At 44.8% G+C, this 22,212-nt stretch overlaps 2 protein-coding genes across 7 annotated transcripts in view; one reads left to right on the top strand and one right to left on the bottom strand.

Moving 5' to 3' along the window:
* Positions 1–22,212, bottom strand: part of Sh3d19 (SH3 domain containing 19) — a 159,797-nt gene that overhangs the window by 127,424 nt on the left and 10,161 nt on the right. The gene's annotated exons all lie outside the window — the stretch shown is intronic.
* Positions 1,503–14,036, top strand: Prss48 (serine protease 48). 2 transcript variants are annotated; one of them, XM_017591293.3, is made up of 6 exons: positions 1,503–1,671; positions 3,189–3,233; positions 3,811–3,973; positions 6,101–6,360; positions 7,044–7,210; positions 10,296–10,740. In XM_017591293.3, exons 1-6 carry the CDS (start codon positions 1,629–1,631, stop codon positions 10,542–10,544), a joined length of 927 nt encoding a protein of 308 aa, XP_017446782.1. In that variant the 5' UTR covers positions 1,503–1,628; the 3' UTR covers positions 10,545–10,740. The 2 variants fall into 2 exon arrangements, with proteins under 2 accessions (XP_017446782.1, XP_038959675.1); XM_039103747.2 differs by lacking the exon at positions 10,296–10,740 and adding an exon at positions 13,943–14,036 and having other exon boundaries at positions 1,566–1,671.

Genomic DNA, 22,212 nt, shown 5'->3' with positions numbered 1-22,212 from the left:
TATTCCCAGCTCTCTGACCTTTTAAAAAGCCACATTCACAGTTAAAACTGTCTGTGAACACCAGAAATTATTTGAAATAACCACAAAGGTGGTTATGACTAAAACAAGTGATTTTTTTTCTTCTTCAGAAAAAAAATTAAGATGGAAAGCAGAAAGCCAAAAATTATGATGATAAAATCATAGCGGTTGGTACAAAGCCAGAGTGGATGTGTAAACTCAAAGACAGAGTATGTACAGAACCCACAGAGGCCTGTGAGAAGCTGGTAAGGTAACCGCCAAGATGGCGTCTTATCTGACAGATACAACTGAAGACAAGTGGGTCTGGAAAGTGGTGAAAATGTAGTGGGGTGGTCGGTAAGCAAATACATGGAGACTTTTTTTTTTAAATATTCATTTCTAAACGCATCTTTAAAATGTAGTTATTTAAATATAAAAACTAGGTTGGGCAGGGTGGTACAGGTCTAAAAAGCTAACTCTTGGGAAGATCACATTTTTGAGGCCAGCCTATCTTACATCCATACACACACACACACACACACACACACACACACCACACATGCACACACACCCACCACACACCACACACACACCCCACACATGCACATACACATACACACACACACACCACACAGGCACACACACACCACACATGCACACACACACACATGCACACACACACACATGCACACACGGTGCATGCGTGGGAGGAATCAGGCTGAGGGCAACTGCACTAAACAAACTTCTGGCCTACTCTGACGTATTTTCATATCCCCTCCCCTCTCCTTTTATATGAGGATATACACTTTAAAGATAATCCACAGCCGTGAGGACCTATATCCTGGTAAGAACAGATCATCTGCACCAAATAAAGCCTCAGAGGAATTTAAGTTGAATACAAGAAAGCTCTTGGGCAGGTGGCATGGATTGTAGTTGAACCTCTTTCATGTGAGAATGGCCAGGAATCTGCATGGAGACACTCAACAACCCTGTTTATAAGCTCTTAAGCTATCACAAACCCAAGTCCTCCCAGTTCTGGTCTTCAAGGGCTGTCCTAGGTTTACTCCAGATGTCCTCGTCACACTCCCCTCCTGACTTTTCACACACACACACCCCAGGTGTTAACCCCGAGACCACACTACAAAAAATGTCCCATACACAAAGCACTGTTGTAGAGTTTATTTTCCAGAAAACTTGATTTGTAAAAACAAACGGATTTAACTCAGAGAGTGGGTTAATTTCCTCTTTTCCATTTTTTTTTTGGGGGGGGGGTGCTAATTCTAGAATCCTACCCACATTCCAGCTTCATGCTATGGACAGACAAGACCTTAGTCCTTCCCAGTACCCTCAGCTTGCTATTCCAACCCCTACCCACACCCACCCCTGGCAAAAACAAAACGAAAACAACCACCACCTCCACACAGTGGCTCCGCCGAGACAGTAGGGGGCGCTGCACGGTCCCGCAGCTGCTCTGCTTAAATCCCTTGCAGTCTGGCTAAGGCAAAGGGGAAAATTCTGAGAGCGCCATCTAGTGGGAGGTGGTCCTGCCCCTTCCGCAGCTACTCCTCAGCTGGCTTCCGCCAGGGGCCTGAGTCCCGGAAGCAGGAAGTGCTACACCTGAGGACAGAGGCATGGGCCCAGCGGGCCTCATGGTTCTGCTGCTGCTTTTGCTGGGTGAGCCCCAGGGGCGCGGCCAAGAGGGGAGAAAAGCAAAGGTTTTTGTCTCAAGAAGGCATCTTATGATAACGTAGGTGTTACTTGTGAGTAGCATCATCCAAGAAACTCCTCCAAGGTTATTGCATACACGCCACTGTTAGAATGTCCTGGTTCGATAAGGCAGTAAACAAAACTAAGGTCCTGTGCCTTCATGGGACTCCTAAATCGGTGCACACTGAAAATGTAAATTATACGTCATATTAATGTTATGAAAGGAAAAGGGCACCTAAAGTTCAGGGACAATATAGGCCTGTAATCCCAACATTCAGAAGAGCTAAGGCAAGGAGATCACATGTTTGAGGCCAGACTGAGCTACATTTGGGAAGTCTAGGCTGACCTATCCTACATAACACAGAAGAACAAAAAAAAAGGTAACAGGTTAGTATAAAGTGGCCTCTCCAAGAGAAATGATTTGAGCGGATGCTTGAAAGAAACTGGGTAATGGCTCTGTGGTGGAACACATGACTAACGCGTTCCAGCCCCAGCAGCACAAGGGGTCGCCCAGGTACCGTTCCAGGGACTCACCTGGCTGGGGACATGAGGGAACATGGAAAGGACAAACACATACACAGACACAGAGAAGCTGGGGTTGGGTGACAGGAGCTGCAGCAGCTCAGAAGCTCAGTGTGTTTGTTATATACAGTGGATAAAAAAGGTGGGATTATTGCATAGCCATAAACAAAGAGGCAGGGCACGTGGTATAAATCTGGACTGAGGAGGCAGTTTAGCTAATCTAATTGACTTTGTTGGCGAGCACTCTTCAGGCCATAAACCTGGTGGGAAAAGCTACTGTGGACATTTTTTGCCCACACTATCAACATCCACTTAGGAACCAGAGGAAGGTTTGCCATCTCTCTGAGCCTTACCCCCTGAGGTGAGGGGCTCTGCCATTTCCCCACAGCTCTGAGGCTACTTGATAGGCTGTGCCCATGTCAATAAATGCACACGTGCTCAGGGCTTACTCCACTCCCTACAGAGAGGAAGACTTCATGGAAATGAGCAAGTTAGATAAGACCCAGGCCTGGGAAATCTGCATCTCAGGCACAGGAAACTAGAGACACTTCTGGCATAATAAATAAATTGTTCCGTTAATTCTCTGGCCCACAGCTGATTAAAACAAGGGCATGCTATCAGGAGCAAAGAGGTGAGAGGCAGCACAAGGAAAGTTAACATACGTTTTGTAAAATGACAAGTCAGTTAAAGAAAACAACATAAAAATAAACAGCCTATGAATCTCAAAAGCATCTCAGGGTATCACTGTATCACAAGTGAACATACTTGATGCCCCGACGATGACCTTGAATCACTAAGTCAAAGGTAAGCAGCAGTTGCCATAGCCAGGTAGGTATATAATTATTAAGAGCCCCGCTCACTGGCAGACCATTGTAAATTTTAGCCTTACCACCAATCTGGAAAGCTTTCTGTTCAGTGATGTGTTCCGTGTATTAATGAATGATATGATGTGTTTTCTGTAGGGGCTTACCAGGGCTCTCTAACCAAACAGAAAAAGCTGCAGTCAGGTGAGTAGTCCTCAGACCGGCTTAGGACTGCTGGGTCTGAAACTGGAACTGGGGGTGGGGTAGAGGGATGGCTTGGCGGTTAGGATGACTGGCTGCTCTTCCAGAGGTCCTGAGTTCAATTCCCAACACCCATATGGTGGCTCACAACTGTCTATAACTGTAGTTCCATGGGATCTGATGCCCTCTTCGGGTGTGCAGACAAAACACTCATATAGATAAAGTATCTAAATAAAGTCTTTTTAAAAATGGAATTGGAGGGGCTGGAGAGATGGCTCAGCGGTTAAGAGCACTGACTGCTCTTCCAGAGGTCATGAGTTCAATTCCCAGCAAACACATGGTGGCTCACAACCATCTGTAATGAGATCTGGTGCCCTCTTCTGGCCTGCAGTCACATATGCAGGCAGAATGCTGTACGTAAAATAAATAAATAAATTACAAAAAAAAAAAATGGAATTGGGAAGGGCAAGGAGTCTCAGGGAGGGCTCAGAGCCTGGAGAAGGATGAGATGGGAGTTTGGGGACAAGGAGAAAACGGAGGAACTTCAATCTGCATAGATCCCCTGCTCTTCTTTATCTAGTATGTGGACGGCCTGTATACTCTGGACGCATTGTGGGCGGCCAAGGTGCTGCTCTGGGGCACTGGCCCTGGCAGGTCAGCCTGCGGTTTGACAGCACCCACATCTGTGGAGGTTCTCTCATCAGTAACCACTGGGTAATGACGGCAGCACACTGCATAAAAAAGTGAGTTGTAGCTGGGCGCTAACACGCAGAGGCTTCTGGGAAGTGTTTGGGTGGTGTCGTGGGAACCAGGAGACCAGTGCCAGTGTTCAGATCTGTGGGGCAGCAGAGAACCTTACATCACCTCAGAGTGAATGGAACGGGGGGTGGGGGGGGGGGAGGAGACAGTTCCTTTCCTTGGTGTCAGCTTACTTCTGAAATACAGACCGGGGCTTTGTCTTGAGCTTCTGGGGTCTTGCAAACATAATCTGAACTTTCTCAGAGACACTGTGTGAAAACAAGTTGCTGTGTGGTGGGCACCACATGAGACTGGTCCCTCACAAAGACTCCCACTCAATATAAGTGAGCTGGAAACAGATTCAGTCAAGCCTGGGAGGGCTGCAAGCCCACTCTGATTGGAGCGGCTTGAGAGACCCTGAGACAGAGAAAATAGTTAGGTCGCATCTGACCCCCTGACTCAAAGAATCTGAGACAGGAGTATTTTTTCATCCATACCACAAAACACTGTAGCAACTAATTGTGCAACAACAGATAGTTAATGTGCACAGAAGTCAAAATAACAGGCTTTCTATTAACAACTGAGAAAATTCAGGGAAATGACGTAGTGACTTCAAAATGCCAAGGGAGAGTTTCTTCCAAGGCCAGAATTATATATTCTACCCTTTATACTATATATCAATAGTATGTTGTATATTGCATATACTATGAATCAATAGGATATAAACATAGACATTTACAAATATACAAATTCACAAAAAAAGTGTTACCACCCACACATATGGGCATGGAGGAACAGGAAAACATGGGTCTAGACAAAATAGTAGGCTTTAACATAAGAGAATTCTCAAGAAGGTCATAAATATTATAAATATAAGTCCAAAACGATAGCAGCTGGAGCAGACTAGAACAAGAGGGAAGAGAGCCAAAATGGGGTGGGGTGGGGTTGGGGTCACAGACTGCCGGACGGGGCTGGACACACTGAAGAGTCTGTATCACCAGCAGAGAGTTCAGGGGCAAAACAATGGATTTGTGAGGCTACGTTATTAACTTCAGGACAAGCCAAGGGTTAGATGAGAAATACAGTCACAAGATCCGATCTAATCTGTAGTGCAGGAAGCCTACACAATGATGAGAAAACACTGATCTAACCCTATCAGTTAGGAAGAAGAGTGACAACCAATTGGGGAGAGTCTTATCTCAATCACTTCCTACTGCGGTAATAAAGACCACGACCCAAATCAACCCAGCGAGGAAAGGTTGGTTCCGGCTTACAGGTGTAGTCCATCATGAAGACAGGAGAGGACTGAAGGCAGCAACTGAGGCAGAGACCCTGGAGGAACCCTGGCTGCTCCCCATAGCTAGCTCAGCCTGCATTCTTATACCACGAAGACCTGCCTTGGGGTGGCACACTCCACAGTGGACTGGGCCCTCCCATATCAATCATCAATCGAGAAAATGCGCCCCAGACTTGCCTACAGACCAGTCTACAGACAGTCTACCGCCATCTACAGATGGAGGCTCCTCTTCCCAGCTGAGCTGAGCTGACAAAAAAAAAATAAGTACTAGAACAAGGCTAGTCAGTGAGACGCATAAGAAAGCTCAGTGTTCACCTTCTAATTAGGAACTCAAGACGCAAAGAGAGAGAGAGTGTGTGTGTGTGTGTGTGTGAGTGTGTGTGTGTGAGTGTGTGTGTGTGAGTGAGTGTGTGTGTGTGTGTGTGTCTGTCTGTCTGTCTGTCTGTCTGTCTATGCCTGTGTCTTGGGTGGGAGTTGTCAAAAAGACAAAATAGTGTTTCTTAAAAGCACCAGGGAAATCATTAAGGGCTGAAAGAACTGAAAGTGACTGACTCACACACACACTCACACACACACGTGCACACTGTGGAAGGGGTGAGAGAACAGGGAGAGTATGTAGGGCAAATTCTGGCTACCAGCATATAAGAGACCACAGGAAGAGAAGCCAGGGCAGGACACAGAGAGAAGAAAGGGACACAGACTACCCTTAGCTCACGGTTAACCAAGTGTTGGTATCATCCTCTTTTGTTCAGTCTTTGGGGTACAGAAAGGCAGCTTGTTCTGACCTACTGTAGGCCAACACTCCACTTTTATTTTCCTCTCTCTTTCCTCTCAGGACCTGGTTCAGCTTTCTTTACAGTGTGTGGCTTGGATCCATCGATAGAGATTACTCAAGCACAGGCGAGGAATATTACGTGTCCAGAATCGTCATCCCTAGCAAACACCACAATACAGACGGAGATATCGCCCTGCTGAAGCTGTCTTCCCGGGTCACCTTCACGTCGCTCGTTCTGCCCATCTGTTTGCCCAATATCTCAAAGCCGCTGACAGTTCCAGCTTCTTGCTGGGTGACTGGATGGGGGCAAAATCAGGAAGGTACAGAAGAGATGGGGAGAGACAGGGTCTTGCGTAGCTCAGGCTAGCCTTAAACGTGCTCAGTGGTCAAAGCTGGGTTTCTACTCACACCCCTCGAATCTCACTTTCCTGGAACTGGAGGCGTCTACACCCGGCTCTCGCTAATATTATTCAACAAGATCAAATCAGTCCACAAGTTTTCAGATGAAATATCTTTTGACACTTACACGTTTGTTTACTCCTGTAGAACCGAGTTATCACTGACAGAGCAAATGCTAACAATTTAAACACATAATTAGCTCTCCTTCAGAGACTATTAAACATGACTTAATGTTTGGGGAGTCTAGCTTAGCTTGGTTTGGTGTATGTATGTTAATTTGTCGACAAAATGTATGTCAGCACTTTTCCAGGAGAAGTAGAGATGGGACAGGAATTTATCTGGAAGCAGAAAACTGAGGAAGAGCAACCTTAGAATAATCTAGATTACCTACATTTTGACTTGATCAGAAGTTATCTGAACATTCCTTGTTTAGAATACTGGCCCGAGTGGAAACCCTCAAACAGAAAGAACTCAAATTCATTATCATTTTTTTATTTGACCATTTGGGATCTTTCCATAAGCATGGTGGGAAGGTGGCCGACTGACTGTTGCCCTGACCACTGTGCAGGTTGTTAAAATCTTTCATTCCTGTCCTCCTCTGCAGGTCATTACCCCTCTACCCTCCAAGAACTTGAAGTGCCCATCATTACCGGTGAGGCATGTGAACAACTGTACAACCCAATTGGCTTCTTCCTCCCGGATCTGGAGCGGATCATCAAGGAAGACATGCTTTGTGCTGGTGAGATACAGCAGAGCAAAGATAGCTGCAAGGTTAGTGCGTGCTCTGGAGGCGTTCCTACACTCCTCCCTCCCTCCCTCCCTTCCTCCCCCTCCCTCCCTCCCTCTCTCCCTCCCTCCTTCCTTCCTTCCAGATCTTAATGTGGATCTAAGTTCTTTTATCTGTAATTAACAATAAATTACAGCCCAAGAAACAATAATTCTGATAATAATTCTTGAGCTGTTCCGGACAAATCAACTGGCCTGGATCAATATTTAAATTTATTTGTTTTATTTTTAGGATTATAGTTACATCATTCTCCCCTTTCGTTTCCTCCCTCCGAAACCTCTATATCCCGATCCCTGATCTCTTTCAAATTCATGGCCTCAATTTCATTTCACTGTTGTTATGCATATATATTCACACACATATACATATAAATACATAAACATAATCTGCTCCATCTATAGAACACTACTTGCATGTAAATTTTCAGGGCTGACCACTGGGTATTGGACAACCGACTGGTTTGCTGCTCCCTGGGGAAGACAATTTCTCCCGCTCTCCGCATTCCTTAGACGCCTGCAGCTCTGTGTAGGGCTGAGGCCTCATGGGCTTTTCCCCGTCCACTCTGGCCTGTCTGTCGTCTTTGTTCAGCTCACATTTATGCAGTCGTGTGGGTGAGATGTGATGGGTGCAGCTTCTGACGCCACTGAGAGAGACAGACTGACAGCAAAGTCCCCATCCTGACTCTCACGGTCTCTCCAGCCTCTCTTCTATGCCCCCTAAGCCTCAGCTATGGGAGTTGTATAGACATATCCCTTGGTACTAGACCCCACAACTCTGCATTTTGAGTAGTTGTGTATTCCATAATGTTGATTGATGTCAATTTAACTCCTTCAAACATAAAACTACTGATGTAGGCCAGTGGTTTTCAACCTCCCAAGTGCTGTGACCCTGTAATACAGTTCATGTTGTTGGGACCCCCCAACCATAAAATTATTTTTGTTGCTACTTCATAAATGCAATTTTGCTACTGTTATAAATCAAAATGTAAATATCTGATATGCAGGATATCTGATGTGTGACCCCCTGAGAAAGGGTCATCTGACATCCTCACCCCCACCCCAGCAAAGGAGTTATGACCCACAGGTTGAGAACTGCTGATGTAGACCAATTTGTTACTACATTTTTTTTAAAAACCTGTAATTTTTCATAAATATACTGAAGTAAGCACACATTGCCCACTTTTTAATTTTCTTAAGAATATTTTATCAAATACTTTTCAAATGTCATCTGGAGTCTTCTGATCAACTGTCGGACATCATAGTGTATAGGTGTTCCTCAGTGGTACATACAGGCTTGCCTAGCCTCCAGGAAGCCTTGGGTTTGATTTCTAGCATCATAAAACCGACCAACCAACCCAGCCACTGCTTGGATCCTCGTTCTATGTATGCTGTGTCGGTCTGCTTGAATCCAGGCAACTGCCCCACCCCCTTTCTCTTCTTCCTAGCATTTCTCCCTTTGCTTTCTAATTGTTGTGGTAGCTCTGAGCTCTGTTTCCCTGATCTCAAGCCAGCAAGACTGTGTGTTTCTATTTAAGTTCTTGCTACTGGATATGCTAAGGATGGGCTGTTTTAGAGAAAACCACTTGGAGACAAAGTCCTATTCTTTTTCTTCCGAGGATTAGCCCCAGTTTCTGTCTGCTTTTCACCTCTCTCCACTGCCTTCCTAGAGTTGGCTTCTCTGTCACCCGCAGCAGAGCTGCCGTGAGATAAGCATCAAAGAACAGAACACGCTCTGTGTGCACACTGAACATTCTCCAGAACAGAGCTTACTCGGGGCTGAAGGCTGAGCCTCCACACAGTTAGGGGGATTGAAATCATAAGCAAAGTAGAATCTCTAGTAACAACAGAATAAAATTCGAAACAAATAAAAGAAAAATATGAACAACTCAGCTGTGTGGAAGCTGTTAACATATTCCTAAATAACCAATGAGCCAAAAAATGAAATCACGACAAAAATTAGGAAATAGTCTGCAGAAATGAAGTGAAGACATATTGTATGGTTGGCACTAACACAGTGGTTAGAGGAAACCCATCGTTGCAAAGGCAGTTCTATAACAAGACTACCTCACGTGAAGAACCTGATCTCCACACTAAGACGCTGGGGAAGGAGCCCGGACATGCAGTGCAGTGGCCCAGTGTCAGTCTGAGTACTGAAGAAAGGGGCAGGAAGGAAGGGAGCAGAGAGAAAGACAGCCACTAAAGAGAGGGAGAGGGAGCACAGTACTGGGGTGCAGGAAGCAAACTAGACCTGGAAAAGAACAAAGAAAACGAGAATGTTATTACTGAAGCAGAGAACAGAAAGAACATAAAAATTAGCTGGACTGAGAAAGTAATAAGCTGATATTAAAACTCATATGGAAATTCAAGTGGCCGTAAACAGTCTTGAAAAGGAAGAACAAAGCTGGAAGGCTCACACTTTCTGATTCCAAAGCTTCCTACAAAGCGGCAGTAATCAAAACAGAGTGGACATCCTAGGACCAGACACACAACGTGAGCTGTGGACAGTCCTAGGACCAGACACACAACGTGAGCTGTGGACAGCATTAAATAGTAAAGTTGTTACAAAGCAAAGAAACAAAACAGGAGACAAACTCCTGATGCCTGTCATTGTCACTCCACAGAAGAAATGAGCACTTAACAGAAAAAAAGACAATGGAAAAAGAGAGGGTAGCATATCACAGGGAGTAAGTCTTGCTTCGTAGTGAAACCTTATTGAGAAGCATCACATTCAGTTTACTCTGCTTTTCCATAGTATGTTAGATGAACATTTAGAAATGGCTAATGTGGGGTTGGGGATTTAGCTCAGTGGTAGAGCGCTTACCTAGGAAGCACAAGGCCCTGGGTTCGGTCCCCAGCTCCGAAAAAAAGAACCAAAAAAAAAAAAAAAAAAAAAAAAAAGAGAAATGGCTAATGTACATTTTCAGACTCTATGATCCCAGCATTTCAGAAGTCCACAGCTGAGGGTCCAGGTCCAGTTCCAGTTCTGCTGACCTCTCCCTCACCCCTGACTGACCTTCCCCTCCCAGTAAGGCTTCTCACTGCTGAGCTCAGACCTTTCTGTCTCCCCTAGGGCGATTCTGGAGGGCCTCTGTCATGCCACATTGATGGTGTCTGGACACAGATAGGTGTGATAAGCTGGGGTTTGGAATGTGGTAAGAATCTTCCTGGAGTCTACACCAACGTGACCTACTACCAAAAGTGGATCAGTTCCATTATCTCAAGAGCTGCGGACTGGGGTGGCGACTGCACTCACATGGCTTCTTGTTTCTTCTTGTTCCCTCCTGTATTACTTTCTCTGGCTCTCCTGGGACCCTCCTGAGCCTTTGGCCCTAGCATAACACCAAGACAGCACAAGAGCGGACGCTGCTGGGGGACTAACGGGAGGGGTCGAGTATTGAATAAAGCTTAGCAGCGAACTCATGAGACAGCTGCTGGGATCCCTGGATAACTAGCTTTATGTATTTGGGTCAAAGTTCTTGATTTTCTTATAAAGAAATAAAGAAACAGCTAATAAATAAGGCACTTCTGTGCATTGTTTGGGGTGGTGTTGTCCCAGAATAATATGTCTTATGAGGGAGGAAAGATGCTTCCTATGAATAAATATTTGTGAATATGAGTTAAATAATAAAAATCAAGATGGTGTAAGGGAAGGTCTGCAAGGAACTCCATAAAGGGTCAATTTGAGCCTTAGCTGCCTCATGGACTTACCTGTTCTGAATGGTTTGCCTCCTCTCCCTTGGTTCCCCTGATCACTCTAACAAGGAGTGCATGGAAATAGCTTAGCGCTTTTCAAATTCCAGTCTGCAATTTACTACTAAGAATATTGGTAAGTGTGACAACACAAGCCCTCGGAAAGCAGAGGACAACAAGTCTGAGGCCAGCCTATGCTACATAATGAGTCTGAGGTCAGCCTGGGTTACAAAGCAAGACTCTGTCTAAAAAAATGCAAATCACTCAGGTAGACAGACGAATGCCAGGAGCAGGAGCCTTGAGGTCTTAGGTGTGAATGATCCTAACCTACAGAGGCCCACAGTGTCTGCTTTAGAATAAGAGACGGTAAGTGTTCAGACCAAAGACCGCCGTGCTTAGACTGCAGGAGCTCAGAGCTGCGTGGACCACAGTCGTTATTTTCCTCCTGGATTCTCTGGTGTAATTTCATCTATATACCTTTAAGTCGCCCCTTCTTTCTCATTTGATTGTTTATTGCCATCTGTGCCTTTTATGGTAAATCACCTCCCCAAACCAACCTTTTGGTATTTATTTAAGCACATTAGGTAGGAAGCTGGTATAAACGCTGGACATGGTACATGCTTACAACCCCAGCTCTTACCACGGCTTCCAGTCTCAAACTACCCTTCACAGCAGCTCTGGCTGACTCTCCTGACCAAACACATCTTTATAATAAACGTTGAGCACGTTGGAGTCTTCGTTCACAGAACTTGACGCAGCAATAACTTAACACTGCTTTACATGGCCGTGTAATTGCTGTATCTGTCTGATTAAAATGGAAGGTCTATGAGAGTAAAGATTTTTGTTTTCGTCTACAACTGTACCCCAGCCTTGCTAACTATCTAAATGAAAGAAAGGAGGAAAAACACCCTACTAATTTTTGTCTTCCCCATAGACCCAGACTCTGACATAATTCTTACACTCAGGATCCCTGGTGTTAATTAAGTAAGAGGATGAAAGCAGGAAAGAGCGTTGCTCCTGCCTAGACAACAGAGCAGAGAGTACTTAAAGCAGGTGAGCGGAAAGCTTTTGATCCGAGAACAGAAGCAAGGGCAGCTCTGGATGACACAGCTGACAGAAAGGACAGAAAGGGAGGAGGAGAGATCGACTACCACCAAGGACCAGGGAGGGAAAGTACAGGGGTGAGCCAGAGTCCGAAGGCAAAAAGGACACAGGCCAAGACCTCCAAACTCCTGCCTCCTCGAAACGGGAGGCGCCTGCTCCACAGCGCAGCTTCTGGCAAAAATTTTTCTCAAGAACCAGGAACCAAATAAAGCTTAATTAAACCTTTAGCAGGGGCAAGGCCCGAATACAAAGAAGGCTATGAAACGATCTGTCTGTCACATGACGGGAGGGAGCAGAGATGGGAGGCTAAACAGAGGCCGGGCATCCTGCCTTTGAGATGCACACCCAGTCCTGGCCGGCAGAGCAGATCCCTCCCCTGGGGAAGTCTGCGGTGAGTCAGTGTGCACTCAGCACTATCAAGTGCACAGCACACATGCAGGCTCCAGAGAAACAGCCAGGCCTGCGCTGCTCTCAGCCTGCCTTCGGGGGCACACAGCCTCGTGATGGAGTGGCACTGTCAAGTGCAAAAGAAACAAACTAAACCTGTGTACCAGACAGTCTGATAGAGAAAAATAGAACCACAGAGGCGGCAGCAGGTAAGAGGCAGGACGCCACCTGACACGCGCTGTTTCCCTTCTCCTGCTTCTTGTCTGCCCTGTCCTTACAGCAAGAGCCCGTCTACAATGGCGATCTTAGAAAGCCCGCAGCTTGCTTTTTACACTGAATTAAAACCCAGCATTAAGATACCCAGCGGGCTCTTCGGCCTGTTTCCACCTCATGGCCTTATTGTGTCTGCCCTCCATACCTAAAATACCCATCCTTTGTACATCTCAATGCACTTATTTCTGTCTACTGCTCAGAAAAGGAAGCAAAGAATACCAACAGAATACATTAAAAGCACCATAGGAAATGGGTTTTAAAATTAGGGCTTGAGGTGTGGCTTGGTGAAGAACACTTGTAATGATAAGTGAAGCTCTGGGTCCGATCTCCAACACCAGGAGAGAAAAACTAACAGGCAAGAGTTATCTCTCACTAAGGAGAGAATAGGGACGTTTATCTTCCACTTTATTTAAATATCGACTTGTCTATGATGTATTTGGGGCTCGCTAAAGATCTGAATAATACTTGTGATTGCATTTCAAAACAAGATCCAAAGTAACTTTGTACATTTCCTGTTTCAGTTGCTAAAACACAAAATGGAAAGTATAACCCAAAATGTGGGATATGGAACTTGTTAATACATTACTGAAGGGGACAAAAATCAATAGACGTTTGTATTCACAAAAGTGAAATGTCAAGCAGTTACTGACAACTAATGTGGTCAGCCATCACACCGACAGAGCGAAGGGGGACATTAACAAGGCCCTCTTTATTCTCCGCCCTGGGAAGGCTCAATATAGCACCTCTGATTTAAAATCAATTTTAATTTGCAGAATATGTTACTTCTTGGAGTATCTCATTTTCATAAGCTCTACCTTTCATTTTCAGATATCTTGAGAAACTTTAATTAAGGTAGGATTTTAACAAATGAAAACTGCTGAAAATAATCAACAATATTTTCCCTAAAAGTGGGAGGGGTGAGCACACAGATAGTGATAGCCAGGTTCTCTCCCTTGTTACCAAGTCAATCAGGTAATGACCTGTTTTCCCCTCAATCTCATTAAACCATACAGCTGTCCTCCCGCGTGTGGGGACAGCACAGCACAGGACAGGAAGCCCGCACGCTGCTTCTGCTTCAGTGGTGGCGCTCCACTTTTGCAGACGCATCGACGCGACTGCAATCTCCCCAACGACTCAGACAAAATACATTTTATTTATATAATAGAAATGACCCGTCTGCAACTTCTGAAAACAAACCTTTTCTTCAGGAAGGGGTGGGGGAGACTCAGCTAATCCAAGCTCAATTTCATTCTCTACCTCCAGTGATGAAGAGGAAACACTCAATCAGACGGACAAAATAGACTGAAATCTTTACTAGAGATCCTAATTGCCTTTCAAGATAATTATCTTCAACCAACCCGAAGTCTCTCCAGTGTCTTCTCTAATGTAAGAGTTCACTTCCATCTCCATATGGCTGAGGGCAGGTATTGGGATCTCGTCCTGTGGCATGACGGAGGCCACTTGTGACACTTAGCCCACACAGTATTGTGCTGTGATTAACTCAGAACACCCAAGAGTGAACCCTGGGGGGGTGGGCAGGGAGCCAGCCTGGGGATCCAGGATGCTTAAGACACCCATTGTGCACTTAGTGGCTCACAGGTCACCGGTCTCATGGTGATTGTGCCATGAAATGAAGTGAGGAAGGAGGGAGAGGAGGAATGGACGTATTGTGCTGTCAGATTAGGGGGTGGGAAGAACGACGCCATCTGCAAGCATTCCAATACCCTAATCCCCACAGCCCGTGTTTTCACAGGAGTTAAAGGGGCTTGCACATAAGATCAGGCATCAAAGTGGGTACGCTGTCTTGGATTATGCAGGTAACCCTAAGTAATGGCAGAGCTTATAGACATGGTTAAGGTAGAGAATCACAGAGATGCTCCTAAGACATGATGACCCAAAAGATGTCCCAGTGATGCAAAAGAACTTGGTTCCTGAAATCTAAAAGGTAAAACCTTGCCAGTGTACAACCAATCCTGGCACTGTGAAGGCAGAGGCAGGAGGGTCTCCGTGACTCCCAGGCCAGCCTGGTCTGCAGGGTGAGATTTAGGCCAGCCAGGGCTACATGGTGAGAGACCCTGTCTCTACATAAATAAAAGGTAAAGACATGCTCTTTCTGTGCAGCCTACAGATGAAATACAGCCCTGCCAGACATTCTTTTGAGTGCAGTGAGAGTGATTTTACACTTGAACCTCCAGAACTGTATACACTCTTTAATTTCAGGTTGCTTTTAAGCCTTTAACTTGCAAATTGTAATAAAAGCAATAGGAAACGAATGCAGGTATGTTCAATCCGAAAGGTCTTCCAGTTCTGCATGTGTGTGCACGGTTCAAGAGGAGGGGCAGGGGCAGGAAATGAGAAAGACCCTGCTCAATTATGGGCAATCTTCACATTGCCAACACAATGTAAAAATGCACAGTCACACACACTGATCTTGTAATTTTTCAAAATATTCAAGAACCCCATGAGCACAGAACCCCAGCAGTGACAGCAAAGGAGTCTGTTCCGATGTCATGGGTGCTGCCTCCATAAGGGGAGGAGCCAAGGGACATTTACCCTAAAAAACAAACAAACAAACAACATTTTCCTGGATTCTGGCTATTGAAAGAAAATCAAACATCACAGATGGGATTAACATGGAAAGTTCAAACTCTCTGTGCCCTCACGATTGCCCACGGCACCCTTACTGCCGACATCCTCACAGTTGACCGGGGCACCCTCACCATTGGCCCTCCCTGTCACCCTCTGAGCTGGCTGTTGTTCCATGGCTTCTGTTGAAGCAAACAGCGATCATCTTTTAAAGCTAAGTGTTTTTTAAATTAGCTTGACCCGAAATCTGTGACGCACCACTATAGAGCTTCCCAGGTGATGAATGTCACTCTGTATCAGTCGATCAATAGTCAAGGTAACCAGAAATGTCAGCGGTTCTTCCATCAGTGAACTTTTATGTGAGTGAGTTTGGAATAATAAAAATACTTTGGCTTCGGGAAATTAAAACTTGGTGGAACATTGTCAAAGGCAAGTATTTGGATTTTAGGAGAAATATCCTATGTCCCTTGGAGTTCAGTGAAGTTATTTTTAATTCGGAGAGGGCTGACATGAAAGACCACAAACAAGGAAAATAAATTCACTCTTGTTTCCGAGACTTCTAAATCAGTGCCATACAAGGAAAAAGACGTTAACCATTTGAAGAGCCTTGGCCAATAACCAAGTAGTTCTGAGTGGACCTGATCTAAATCATTCACATTGTCACTTTAAACTTCTAAAAACACACTCCACAACTACTGAGTTTCGAATAAGGAGGTTATGAAGATTAGTATATTCCAAAAGCTCACGGGGCTACTTTCTAGTTACTTCTTAATCACGGGGAGTCCGTGGACAGCACTGCACGAAGGGTTCCAAAACAGGTTTCAACCTCTTCAAACTAGCAAAGCTTTGTGGAGGCACTGTTGCTCCCCCTGACCATTACTGTTTCCCTGTAAATGGATCACCCGTCCACTAAAGATCCCCATGACTCCCAGGGCCTATGTAGTGTATTAACCGTACTAATGACCTTGTGCTGTTCATACAGAGTTAACCAAAGAACTGTGAGAGTGAAGCCTGCAGGCTCTAAGCAGAGGCTTTAAACGCTGGCACTCGTATTCCTGTCCATTGTTCTTACCCAGTTAGGGGTTGCTCCTTCAACCAGGATCCCAGAAGAGCGGCAGGGTGAGCCTGTGCTTACCTCTCCAGCTGAATACCATGGCGACAGTTAAAGCTTGTTGTAACCACTGCCTTAGTGACAAATTATGTCAGGTTCAGGCGGCTAACAAACAACAATGTATAATTTATGGTGTTTTCAGTTGAATCTTTCTAATAATTTATTAAAAAGAAGGGATATTGGCCTATATAACCAAACCCAAAACCAAGAATTTTAAGCCTGAAAGGAAATCTGATAAACAGGAATTAGCAAACTTTCCCTCTAAAAGGCAAGCCGGAAAGTACTTCAAGCCATAGAAAATATGTAAATGAATGTGCACGGCTGTGTGCCAATAAAACTTTGTCACAGTCATAAACTTGGGGCCCACGTCTATATCCTTCGTATTTGTCAGTGGAGATTATGAGACAGAGGGGCGTGGTCATACAGTTGGTATTTTAGTTTCCTTTAATTTTTTTATGTGTATGGGTATTTTGTCTACATGTATAACTGTGCACCACATGTGTGTAGTGCCCTCAGTCCAGAGAAGGGTATTGGGTCCCCTGAAACTGGAGTTACAGATGGTCTTGCTATGCAGGTCCTAAGGAAGAGCAGTCAGTGCTCCTTACTGAACAATCTCTCTCTTGCCCCTTAATTTTCTTTCTATTACTGTATAAAACACTGATCAAAACTGGTTTAGGGGAGAAAGGGATTTATTTGGCTCACACTTCCAGGTCACAATCTGTCATGGAGGGGAATCATGGCAAGAATTCACACAAAAGCCTGAAGAAACCATGGAAGAAGGCTCCGACTTGCTCGCTGGCTAGCTCACTGACAATGGCACTTCTTGCAGGAGTCAGTCTTCCCAGATCAAGTAAGGCAATCTAGACAAGCCTCAGCAAGTCGGCAACACAGTAACAGATAAATACAATTACTCAGTTAATACTCTTACCACATCCTTCAGGTGAGTCTAGGCTTTGTCACATTGATTGACAGTCAATGCTAACTACTAGGACAGCTGGCCAGTAGGAGGTTGAATATTTAATTTAGTTTAGTTTAGATTTACTTTTACTGTTTGAGACAGAGTCTCTCAATGTAATCCTGGCTATCCTGGAACTTGCTATGTCGATCATACCTGCCTCAAACTTAGAGATATCCACCTGCCTCTGCCTCTGCCTCTGCCTCTGTCTCTCTGCCTCTCTGCCTCTGCCTCCAGCCTCTACCTCTGCCTCTGCCTCCTGCCCCCAGCCTCTGCCTCTGCCTCTGTCTCCTGCCTCCAGCCTCTGCCTCTGCCTCTGCCTCTACCTTGCCTCTGCCTCCTGCCTCTGCTCTGCCTCTGCTCAGAATTAAAGATGTGCTCCACTATTCCCACTGAGGGTGAGCTAGTCCTCAGAAGTTCTGTTAGGTCACAAGAAAAATATAAAATACATATAAAAAATAAAGCAGGAAACACTTGGGACTTTTAATTATGTTCATCAGGCAACAGAGACTAGAAGTAAGGATTTGATTTTCAAATGATTATGACGTTGGTGAAAACAAGCGAATAGGGTAAGCCCAAATTCAAGAACGAATGATGAATTAGGCAGTGTCTTGAAAAATGCGCTTCAGTGGAAACACAATTACATGCTCCCTTCCAATGATCATCTATCTGCTCGACAGTTTATCAATCACTTCTTTTATCAACAGGACAGCATTTGCTATTATTTTTTTACAGTAACTCATCTCAGGGAAATACCATTTTAAAGTAATATGAGCATGTGTACGAACGAAGCCGTAAGTCGCTTCTCTTTGTTGTTTCTGTATGAAAAACAAGCTCAGGCTGAGGCAGCTAAACTCCAGCTCTGTCCCCGACCTCCTTGCCCTCATGTTTTAAACTTATTTTCCTTTCTCTAACCTTCAAAAATAGTAAGCACTTTAGTTGAAACTCAAACAGGACAGGAATATAAAGTAGAACACTCCAGGCTCTCTTCTATTCCACAGTCCTGGTGTTAACCATACACATTCCTTTTTAACATTATTGATTACTGCTGTATCTGAGCAATGCAGTAAAGTTACTTTTTCTAGTCATTTTGACAAAGAAGAAGAATATGGAATTCCCCTGGCCAGATATTCATGGGAAATCCTGTTTGAAAAAAAAAAAAAAAAAACAGAAGGAAACAAGAGGGTATAGGGCTTTGTCTATGACCTAAGAGAAGCAAGGAGCTCAGAGAGTCTGAATAATGAATGAATGGGTGCTCAGCTAAGGAATGCACGTGTGTGTGTGTGTGTGTGTGTGTGTGTGTGTGTGTGTGTGTGCGTGTATCTGTGTGTGTGTCTGTCTCTCTGTGTGTGTGTGTGTATGTGTGTGTGTGTTTCGTCTGCATGTATGTCTGTGCAACGCACCCATGTCTAATGCCTGCAAAAGCCAGAGGATGGTGTTGGATTCCCTGGGACTAGAATTACAGATGGTTGTGAGCCACCACGTGGATGCTGGGAGTCCAGCCCAGGTCTTGTGAAAGCTACTTAACCACTAAGCTGACTCTACAGCCCCAAGACTCATCTATTTTATTTATTTACTGTTTACGCATTTATTTTGTGACCATTGTTTATTTGTTTACTTTTACGTATTTATATATTTACTTGTTTGTTTGTTTGTTTTGTGACCATGGGCTGTCATGCCAAGACCCTCATGTGAATGTCAGTAGACAAGTGGGAGTCAGCCCTTTTCTCTCACATGGTCAGGTTTGGTGTCTGTCACCTTTACTTAATGAACTATTTTGCCCTCCTCAAGAGTCCTCTATATAAATACTTTATAGGGATTTATTTTACTACTTTAGATGTGTATATATGTATGTATACCTTCGTGCCATGCCCTCAGAGGGCAAATGTGTCAGATTCCAGTGGAGCTGGAGTTCCAGGGGGTTATGAGCTGCACTGTGGGGGTGGAAGTGAATGTGAGTGCTCCTAAACTACCAACTCATCTCTCCAGTCCCTGCTTTGTTTTTTTAAACAGTCACTATGCTGCCAAGGCTGGCCTAGAACTCCTGGACTCAAGCAATTCTTTCACCCCTCCCATGCCTCCCCATCCTCTACACAAATCTCTTCTTACCATTTAAAGGGGAGTTGGGGAACTTGAAGCTTTTGCAATCACTGTCTGGGTTCCTAAGGTGGGTGGGTTTTTGGTGTTTTTGTTTTGGTTTTTGTTTTTGTTTTGGTTGGTTGGTTGGTTGGGTTTTTGGGTTTTTTTGGGGGGGGGTTATTTGTTTGTTTTTGAGACCTAGCCCAGGCTGGCCCATACCCTGTGATCCTCCTGCCTCAGCCTCCTCAGTGCTGAGATTATAACCCTGTCACACGATGCCAAGCTTAGCTGCAAACACTTCTCATGGTATTATCTTTCCAGTATCTCCCGATTTACTTCATGATTAGTATTCTTTTCAGAGGTAAATATGCAAATGGAATTTGAACTTTAAAGTTTTTAGACATCAACTTGATGAGACACAATGGCTGTGCCCTCCTGTACAAGCAGAGCCCCTGCCTCCAAGAAGTTATGGCAGATATACAACTACCTGACTCTCCCTCTATGTTGAAGCTCATCCCCCCAACCCCACTCCCACCCCGAGCACCCTAGCAGAGCCTCTCTATGGTGACAGTCAAGTACATATGGCTGCTGGGAAGGCACTGGAAGCTGGACTTGATATCCGTATAATACTACACACAAGCCAACAGCAGTAAGCCAGTGCAGCTTATATTGCTGGTACCATATGACAAACATTTAATGCCCTTTGGACTCACATAAGACAGGAAAGCACAAAGTTCCAGCTCCTTAGATAAGTAAGTTCCCCTCAGTGGGGCAGGCCATAAGCAGAAGAGGCTTCTCAACTTTGCATACATAGGATTCAGCTCAGCTTAGAATAAAATAATACAAGTAAATATAATACAGTAAATTAAGTCAGGGTTTAAAACTAAGGAACAGTAGGGCATGGACACACACACACACACACACACACACACACACACACACACACACACCCTATAATCCTAAGCATGGGGCAGGTGAAAGCTAGAGGCCTGCAAGCTTGAGGCCTACAGGTCCGAAGCCAGCTTGGGCTACATAGCCAGACACTGTCTCAAAAGCAAGGGCTGAGGATTTAGCCTGCTACGAGGCCCAGGATTGGGGTACATGTGCACTGCTTCCTAGTCGAGTTTAATACTTTGTCAGAAGTGAGAGCCACTGCCCCTCAGGATAGACAGGGAGTGCCTGGTCCTCCAATTTGTTCCAAGGTCAATCACCAGCACCACCACCTCTGAAATGCTGAGTTCCACTGCAGAGCAAAGGAGTGGCCTGTAGGTAGTCCCAGCTATTCCGGAGGCTAATGGAACAAGAGACCCTTGAGCGCAGGAGTTCAAAACCAGCCTGGGAAACACAGTAAGAAGGCCCATCACAGAGTGAGAGGAGAGGGAAGGGGATGGGATGGAAGAACAAGGAAGAACAGGGGAGAACAGAAGGGGGGGAAATGCACAATCTTAAAACCTATGAAACCAGGACCTGCACTCTCGCAGGGTCTCCAGCAAATCTGTGGACATAATGAAGTTTGAGACACACTGGAGACTACCTGCTGCTGCAGAAACGTGGAAAACATGCTGTGCTATGAAGAATTCATTCAAAAAGAAATAGTACAGGGAGGAGGATAAAATCATGTTTGTGCTATTAAGGCATTTCAAATCAAGCATCCTATTAAGTCAAATATAAACCATGCCTTTAGTCTCAACACTTAGGAGGCAGAGGTGAGTGGATCTCTGTGAGTTCAAGGCCAGCCTGGACCACAGATCAAGTATAAAGGAAAGTCAGGGCAGCAGGGAGAAACCCTGTCTCAAAACAAACAAACAAAAAAAGTCGAATATAAGTCACATTTTTTTTTCTTTTTTTTCAGAGCTGGGGACCGAACCCAGGGCCTTGCGCTTCCTAGGCAAGCGCTCTACCACTGAGCTAAATTCCCAACCCCAAGTCACATTTTAAATTAGCAACCAAACACCTTAGTTCAACAGAATATACTCAGAGATCAAGAGACCACATTCTCCACTCCAGTGGTAATACTCAACTGAGCCACACATGTACCCTGTAACCCCAGAGTTCCAGCTCTCTCCACTATATGACAAGTCCTCCTGAAGAAATGAACAGCAAAGGATAAGAAGTAGTCATGGACACTGGTGACGTGGTAACACTTTCAAAGGACTACTTTTTTTATTACAAAAAAAAAAAAGGAATCCTCTACCTGTGTACAATGTACTCAACAGGTGTTGGAGGGAGTTAAAATTAGCAACCTTCCAAATACAATGACTCTTAGATTAATGTAACTTCTGGAAACCTGTTACAATGAAGGCATCCATACAGAAATCAGGCAAACTCTGGACCCCCACCCAGCAGCAGTCCAGGCACTGTGGTCTTCACTAGCAATGCAAACAATAACCTGTTAAAAGCATCAGAAGAGAAGTAGAACCTCCGTCCCTAGCTTCTGTTCATTTATTCTCAATTAAGCTGGTACTAGGCAAATACCAAAACCAGGAGGAAAAAAGGCTGTCTCCATATTCCTGACTTGTTGAAAGGTAACTAGGACTCCTTAATGCATACAAGCTTCTAACTTACAAACACACTCATCGTCATCAGCCTCTGGAAATCCCAATCAGAAGAGGTAACCAGAATTAGTAGAGGCACTCATAAAACTAAAGCCATTTGTCCAAGGTCTTTAAAATAAAGCAGAAATATTTTAAGGATCCATGTGTTGTTTTTGGTTGGCTGGTGTGTGTGTGTGTGTGTGTGTGTGTGTGTGTGTGTGTGTGTGTGTGTGTTTATTTTGCCTGTATTCATGTCTCTATACCATTT

The sequence above is a fragment of the Rattus norvegicus genome, chromosome 2 (assembly GCF_036323735.1).
Source record: "Rattus norvegicus strain BN/NHsdMcwi chromosome 2, GRCr8, whole genome shotgun sequence".
Lineage (NCBI taxonomy): Eukaryota > Metazoa > Chordata > Mammalia > Rodentia > Muridae > Rattus > Rattus norvegicus.
This window is presented reverse-complemented; position numbering and strand designations above follow the sequence as displayed.

Excerpts from the sequence above, each read along its gene's own strand:
- Prss48 (XM_017591293.3), top strand. The coding sequence starts at position 1,629 with ATGGGCCCAGCGGGCCTCATGGTTCTGCTGCTGCTTTTGCTGG. Across the intron at positions 1,672-3,188 it reads TCTGCTGCTGCTTTTGCTGG|GGGCTTACCAGGGCTCTCTA; the intron begins GTGAGCCCCAGG and ends TGTTTTCTGTAG. Across the intron at positions 3,974-6,100 it reads GCAGCACACTGCATAAAAAA|GACCTGGTTCAGCTTTCTTT; the intron begins GTGAGTTGTAGC and ends CTTTCCTCTCAG.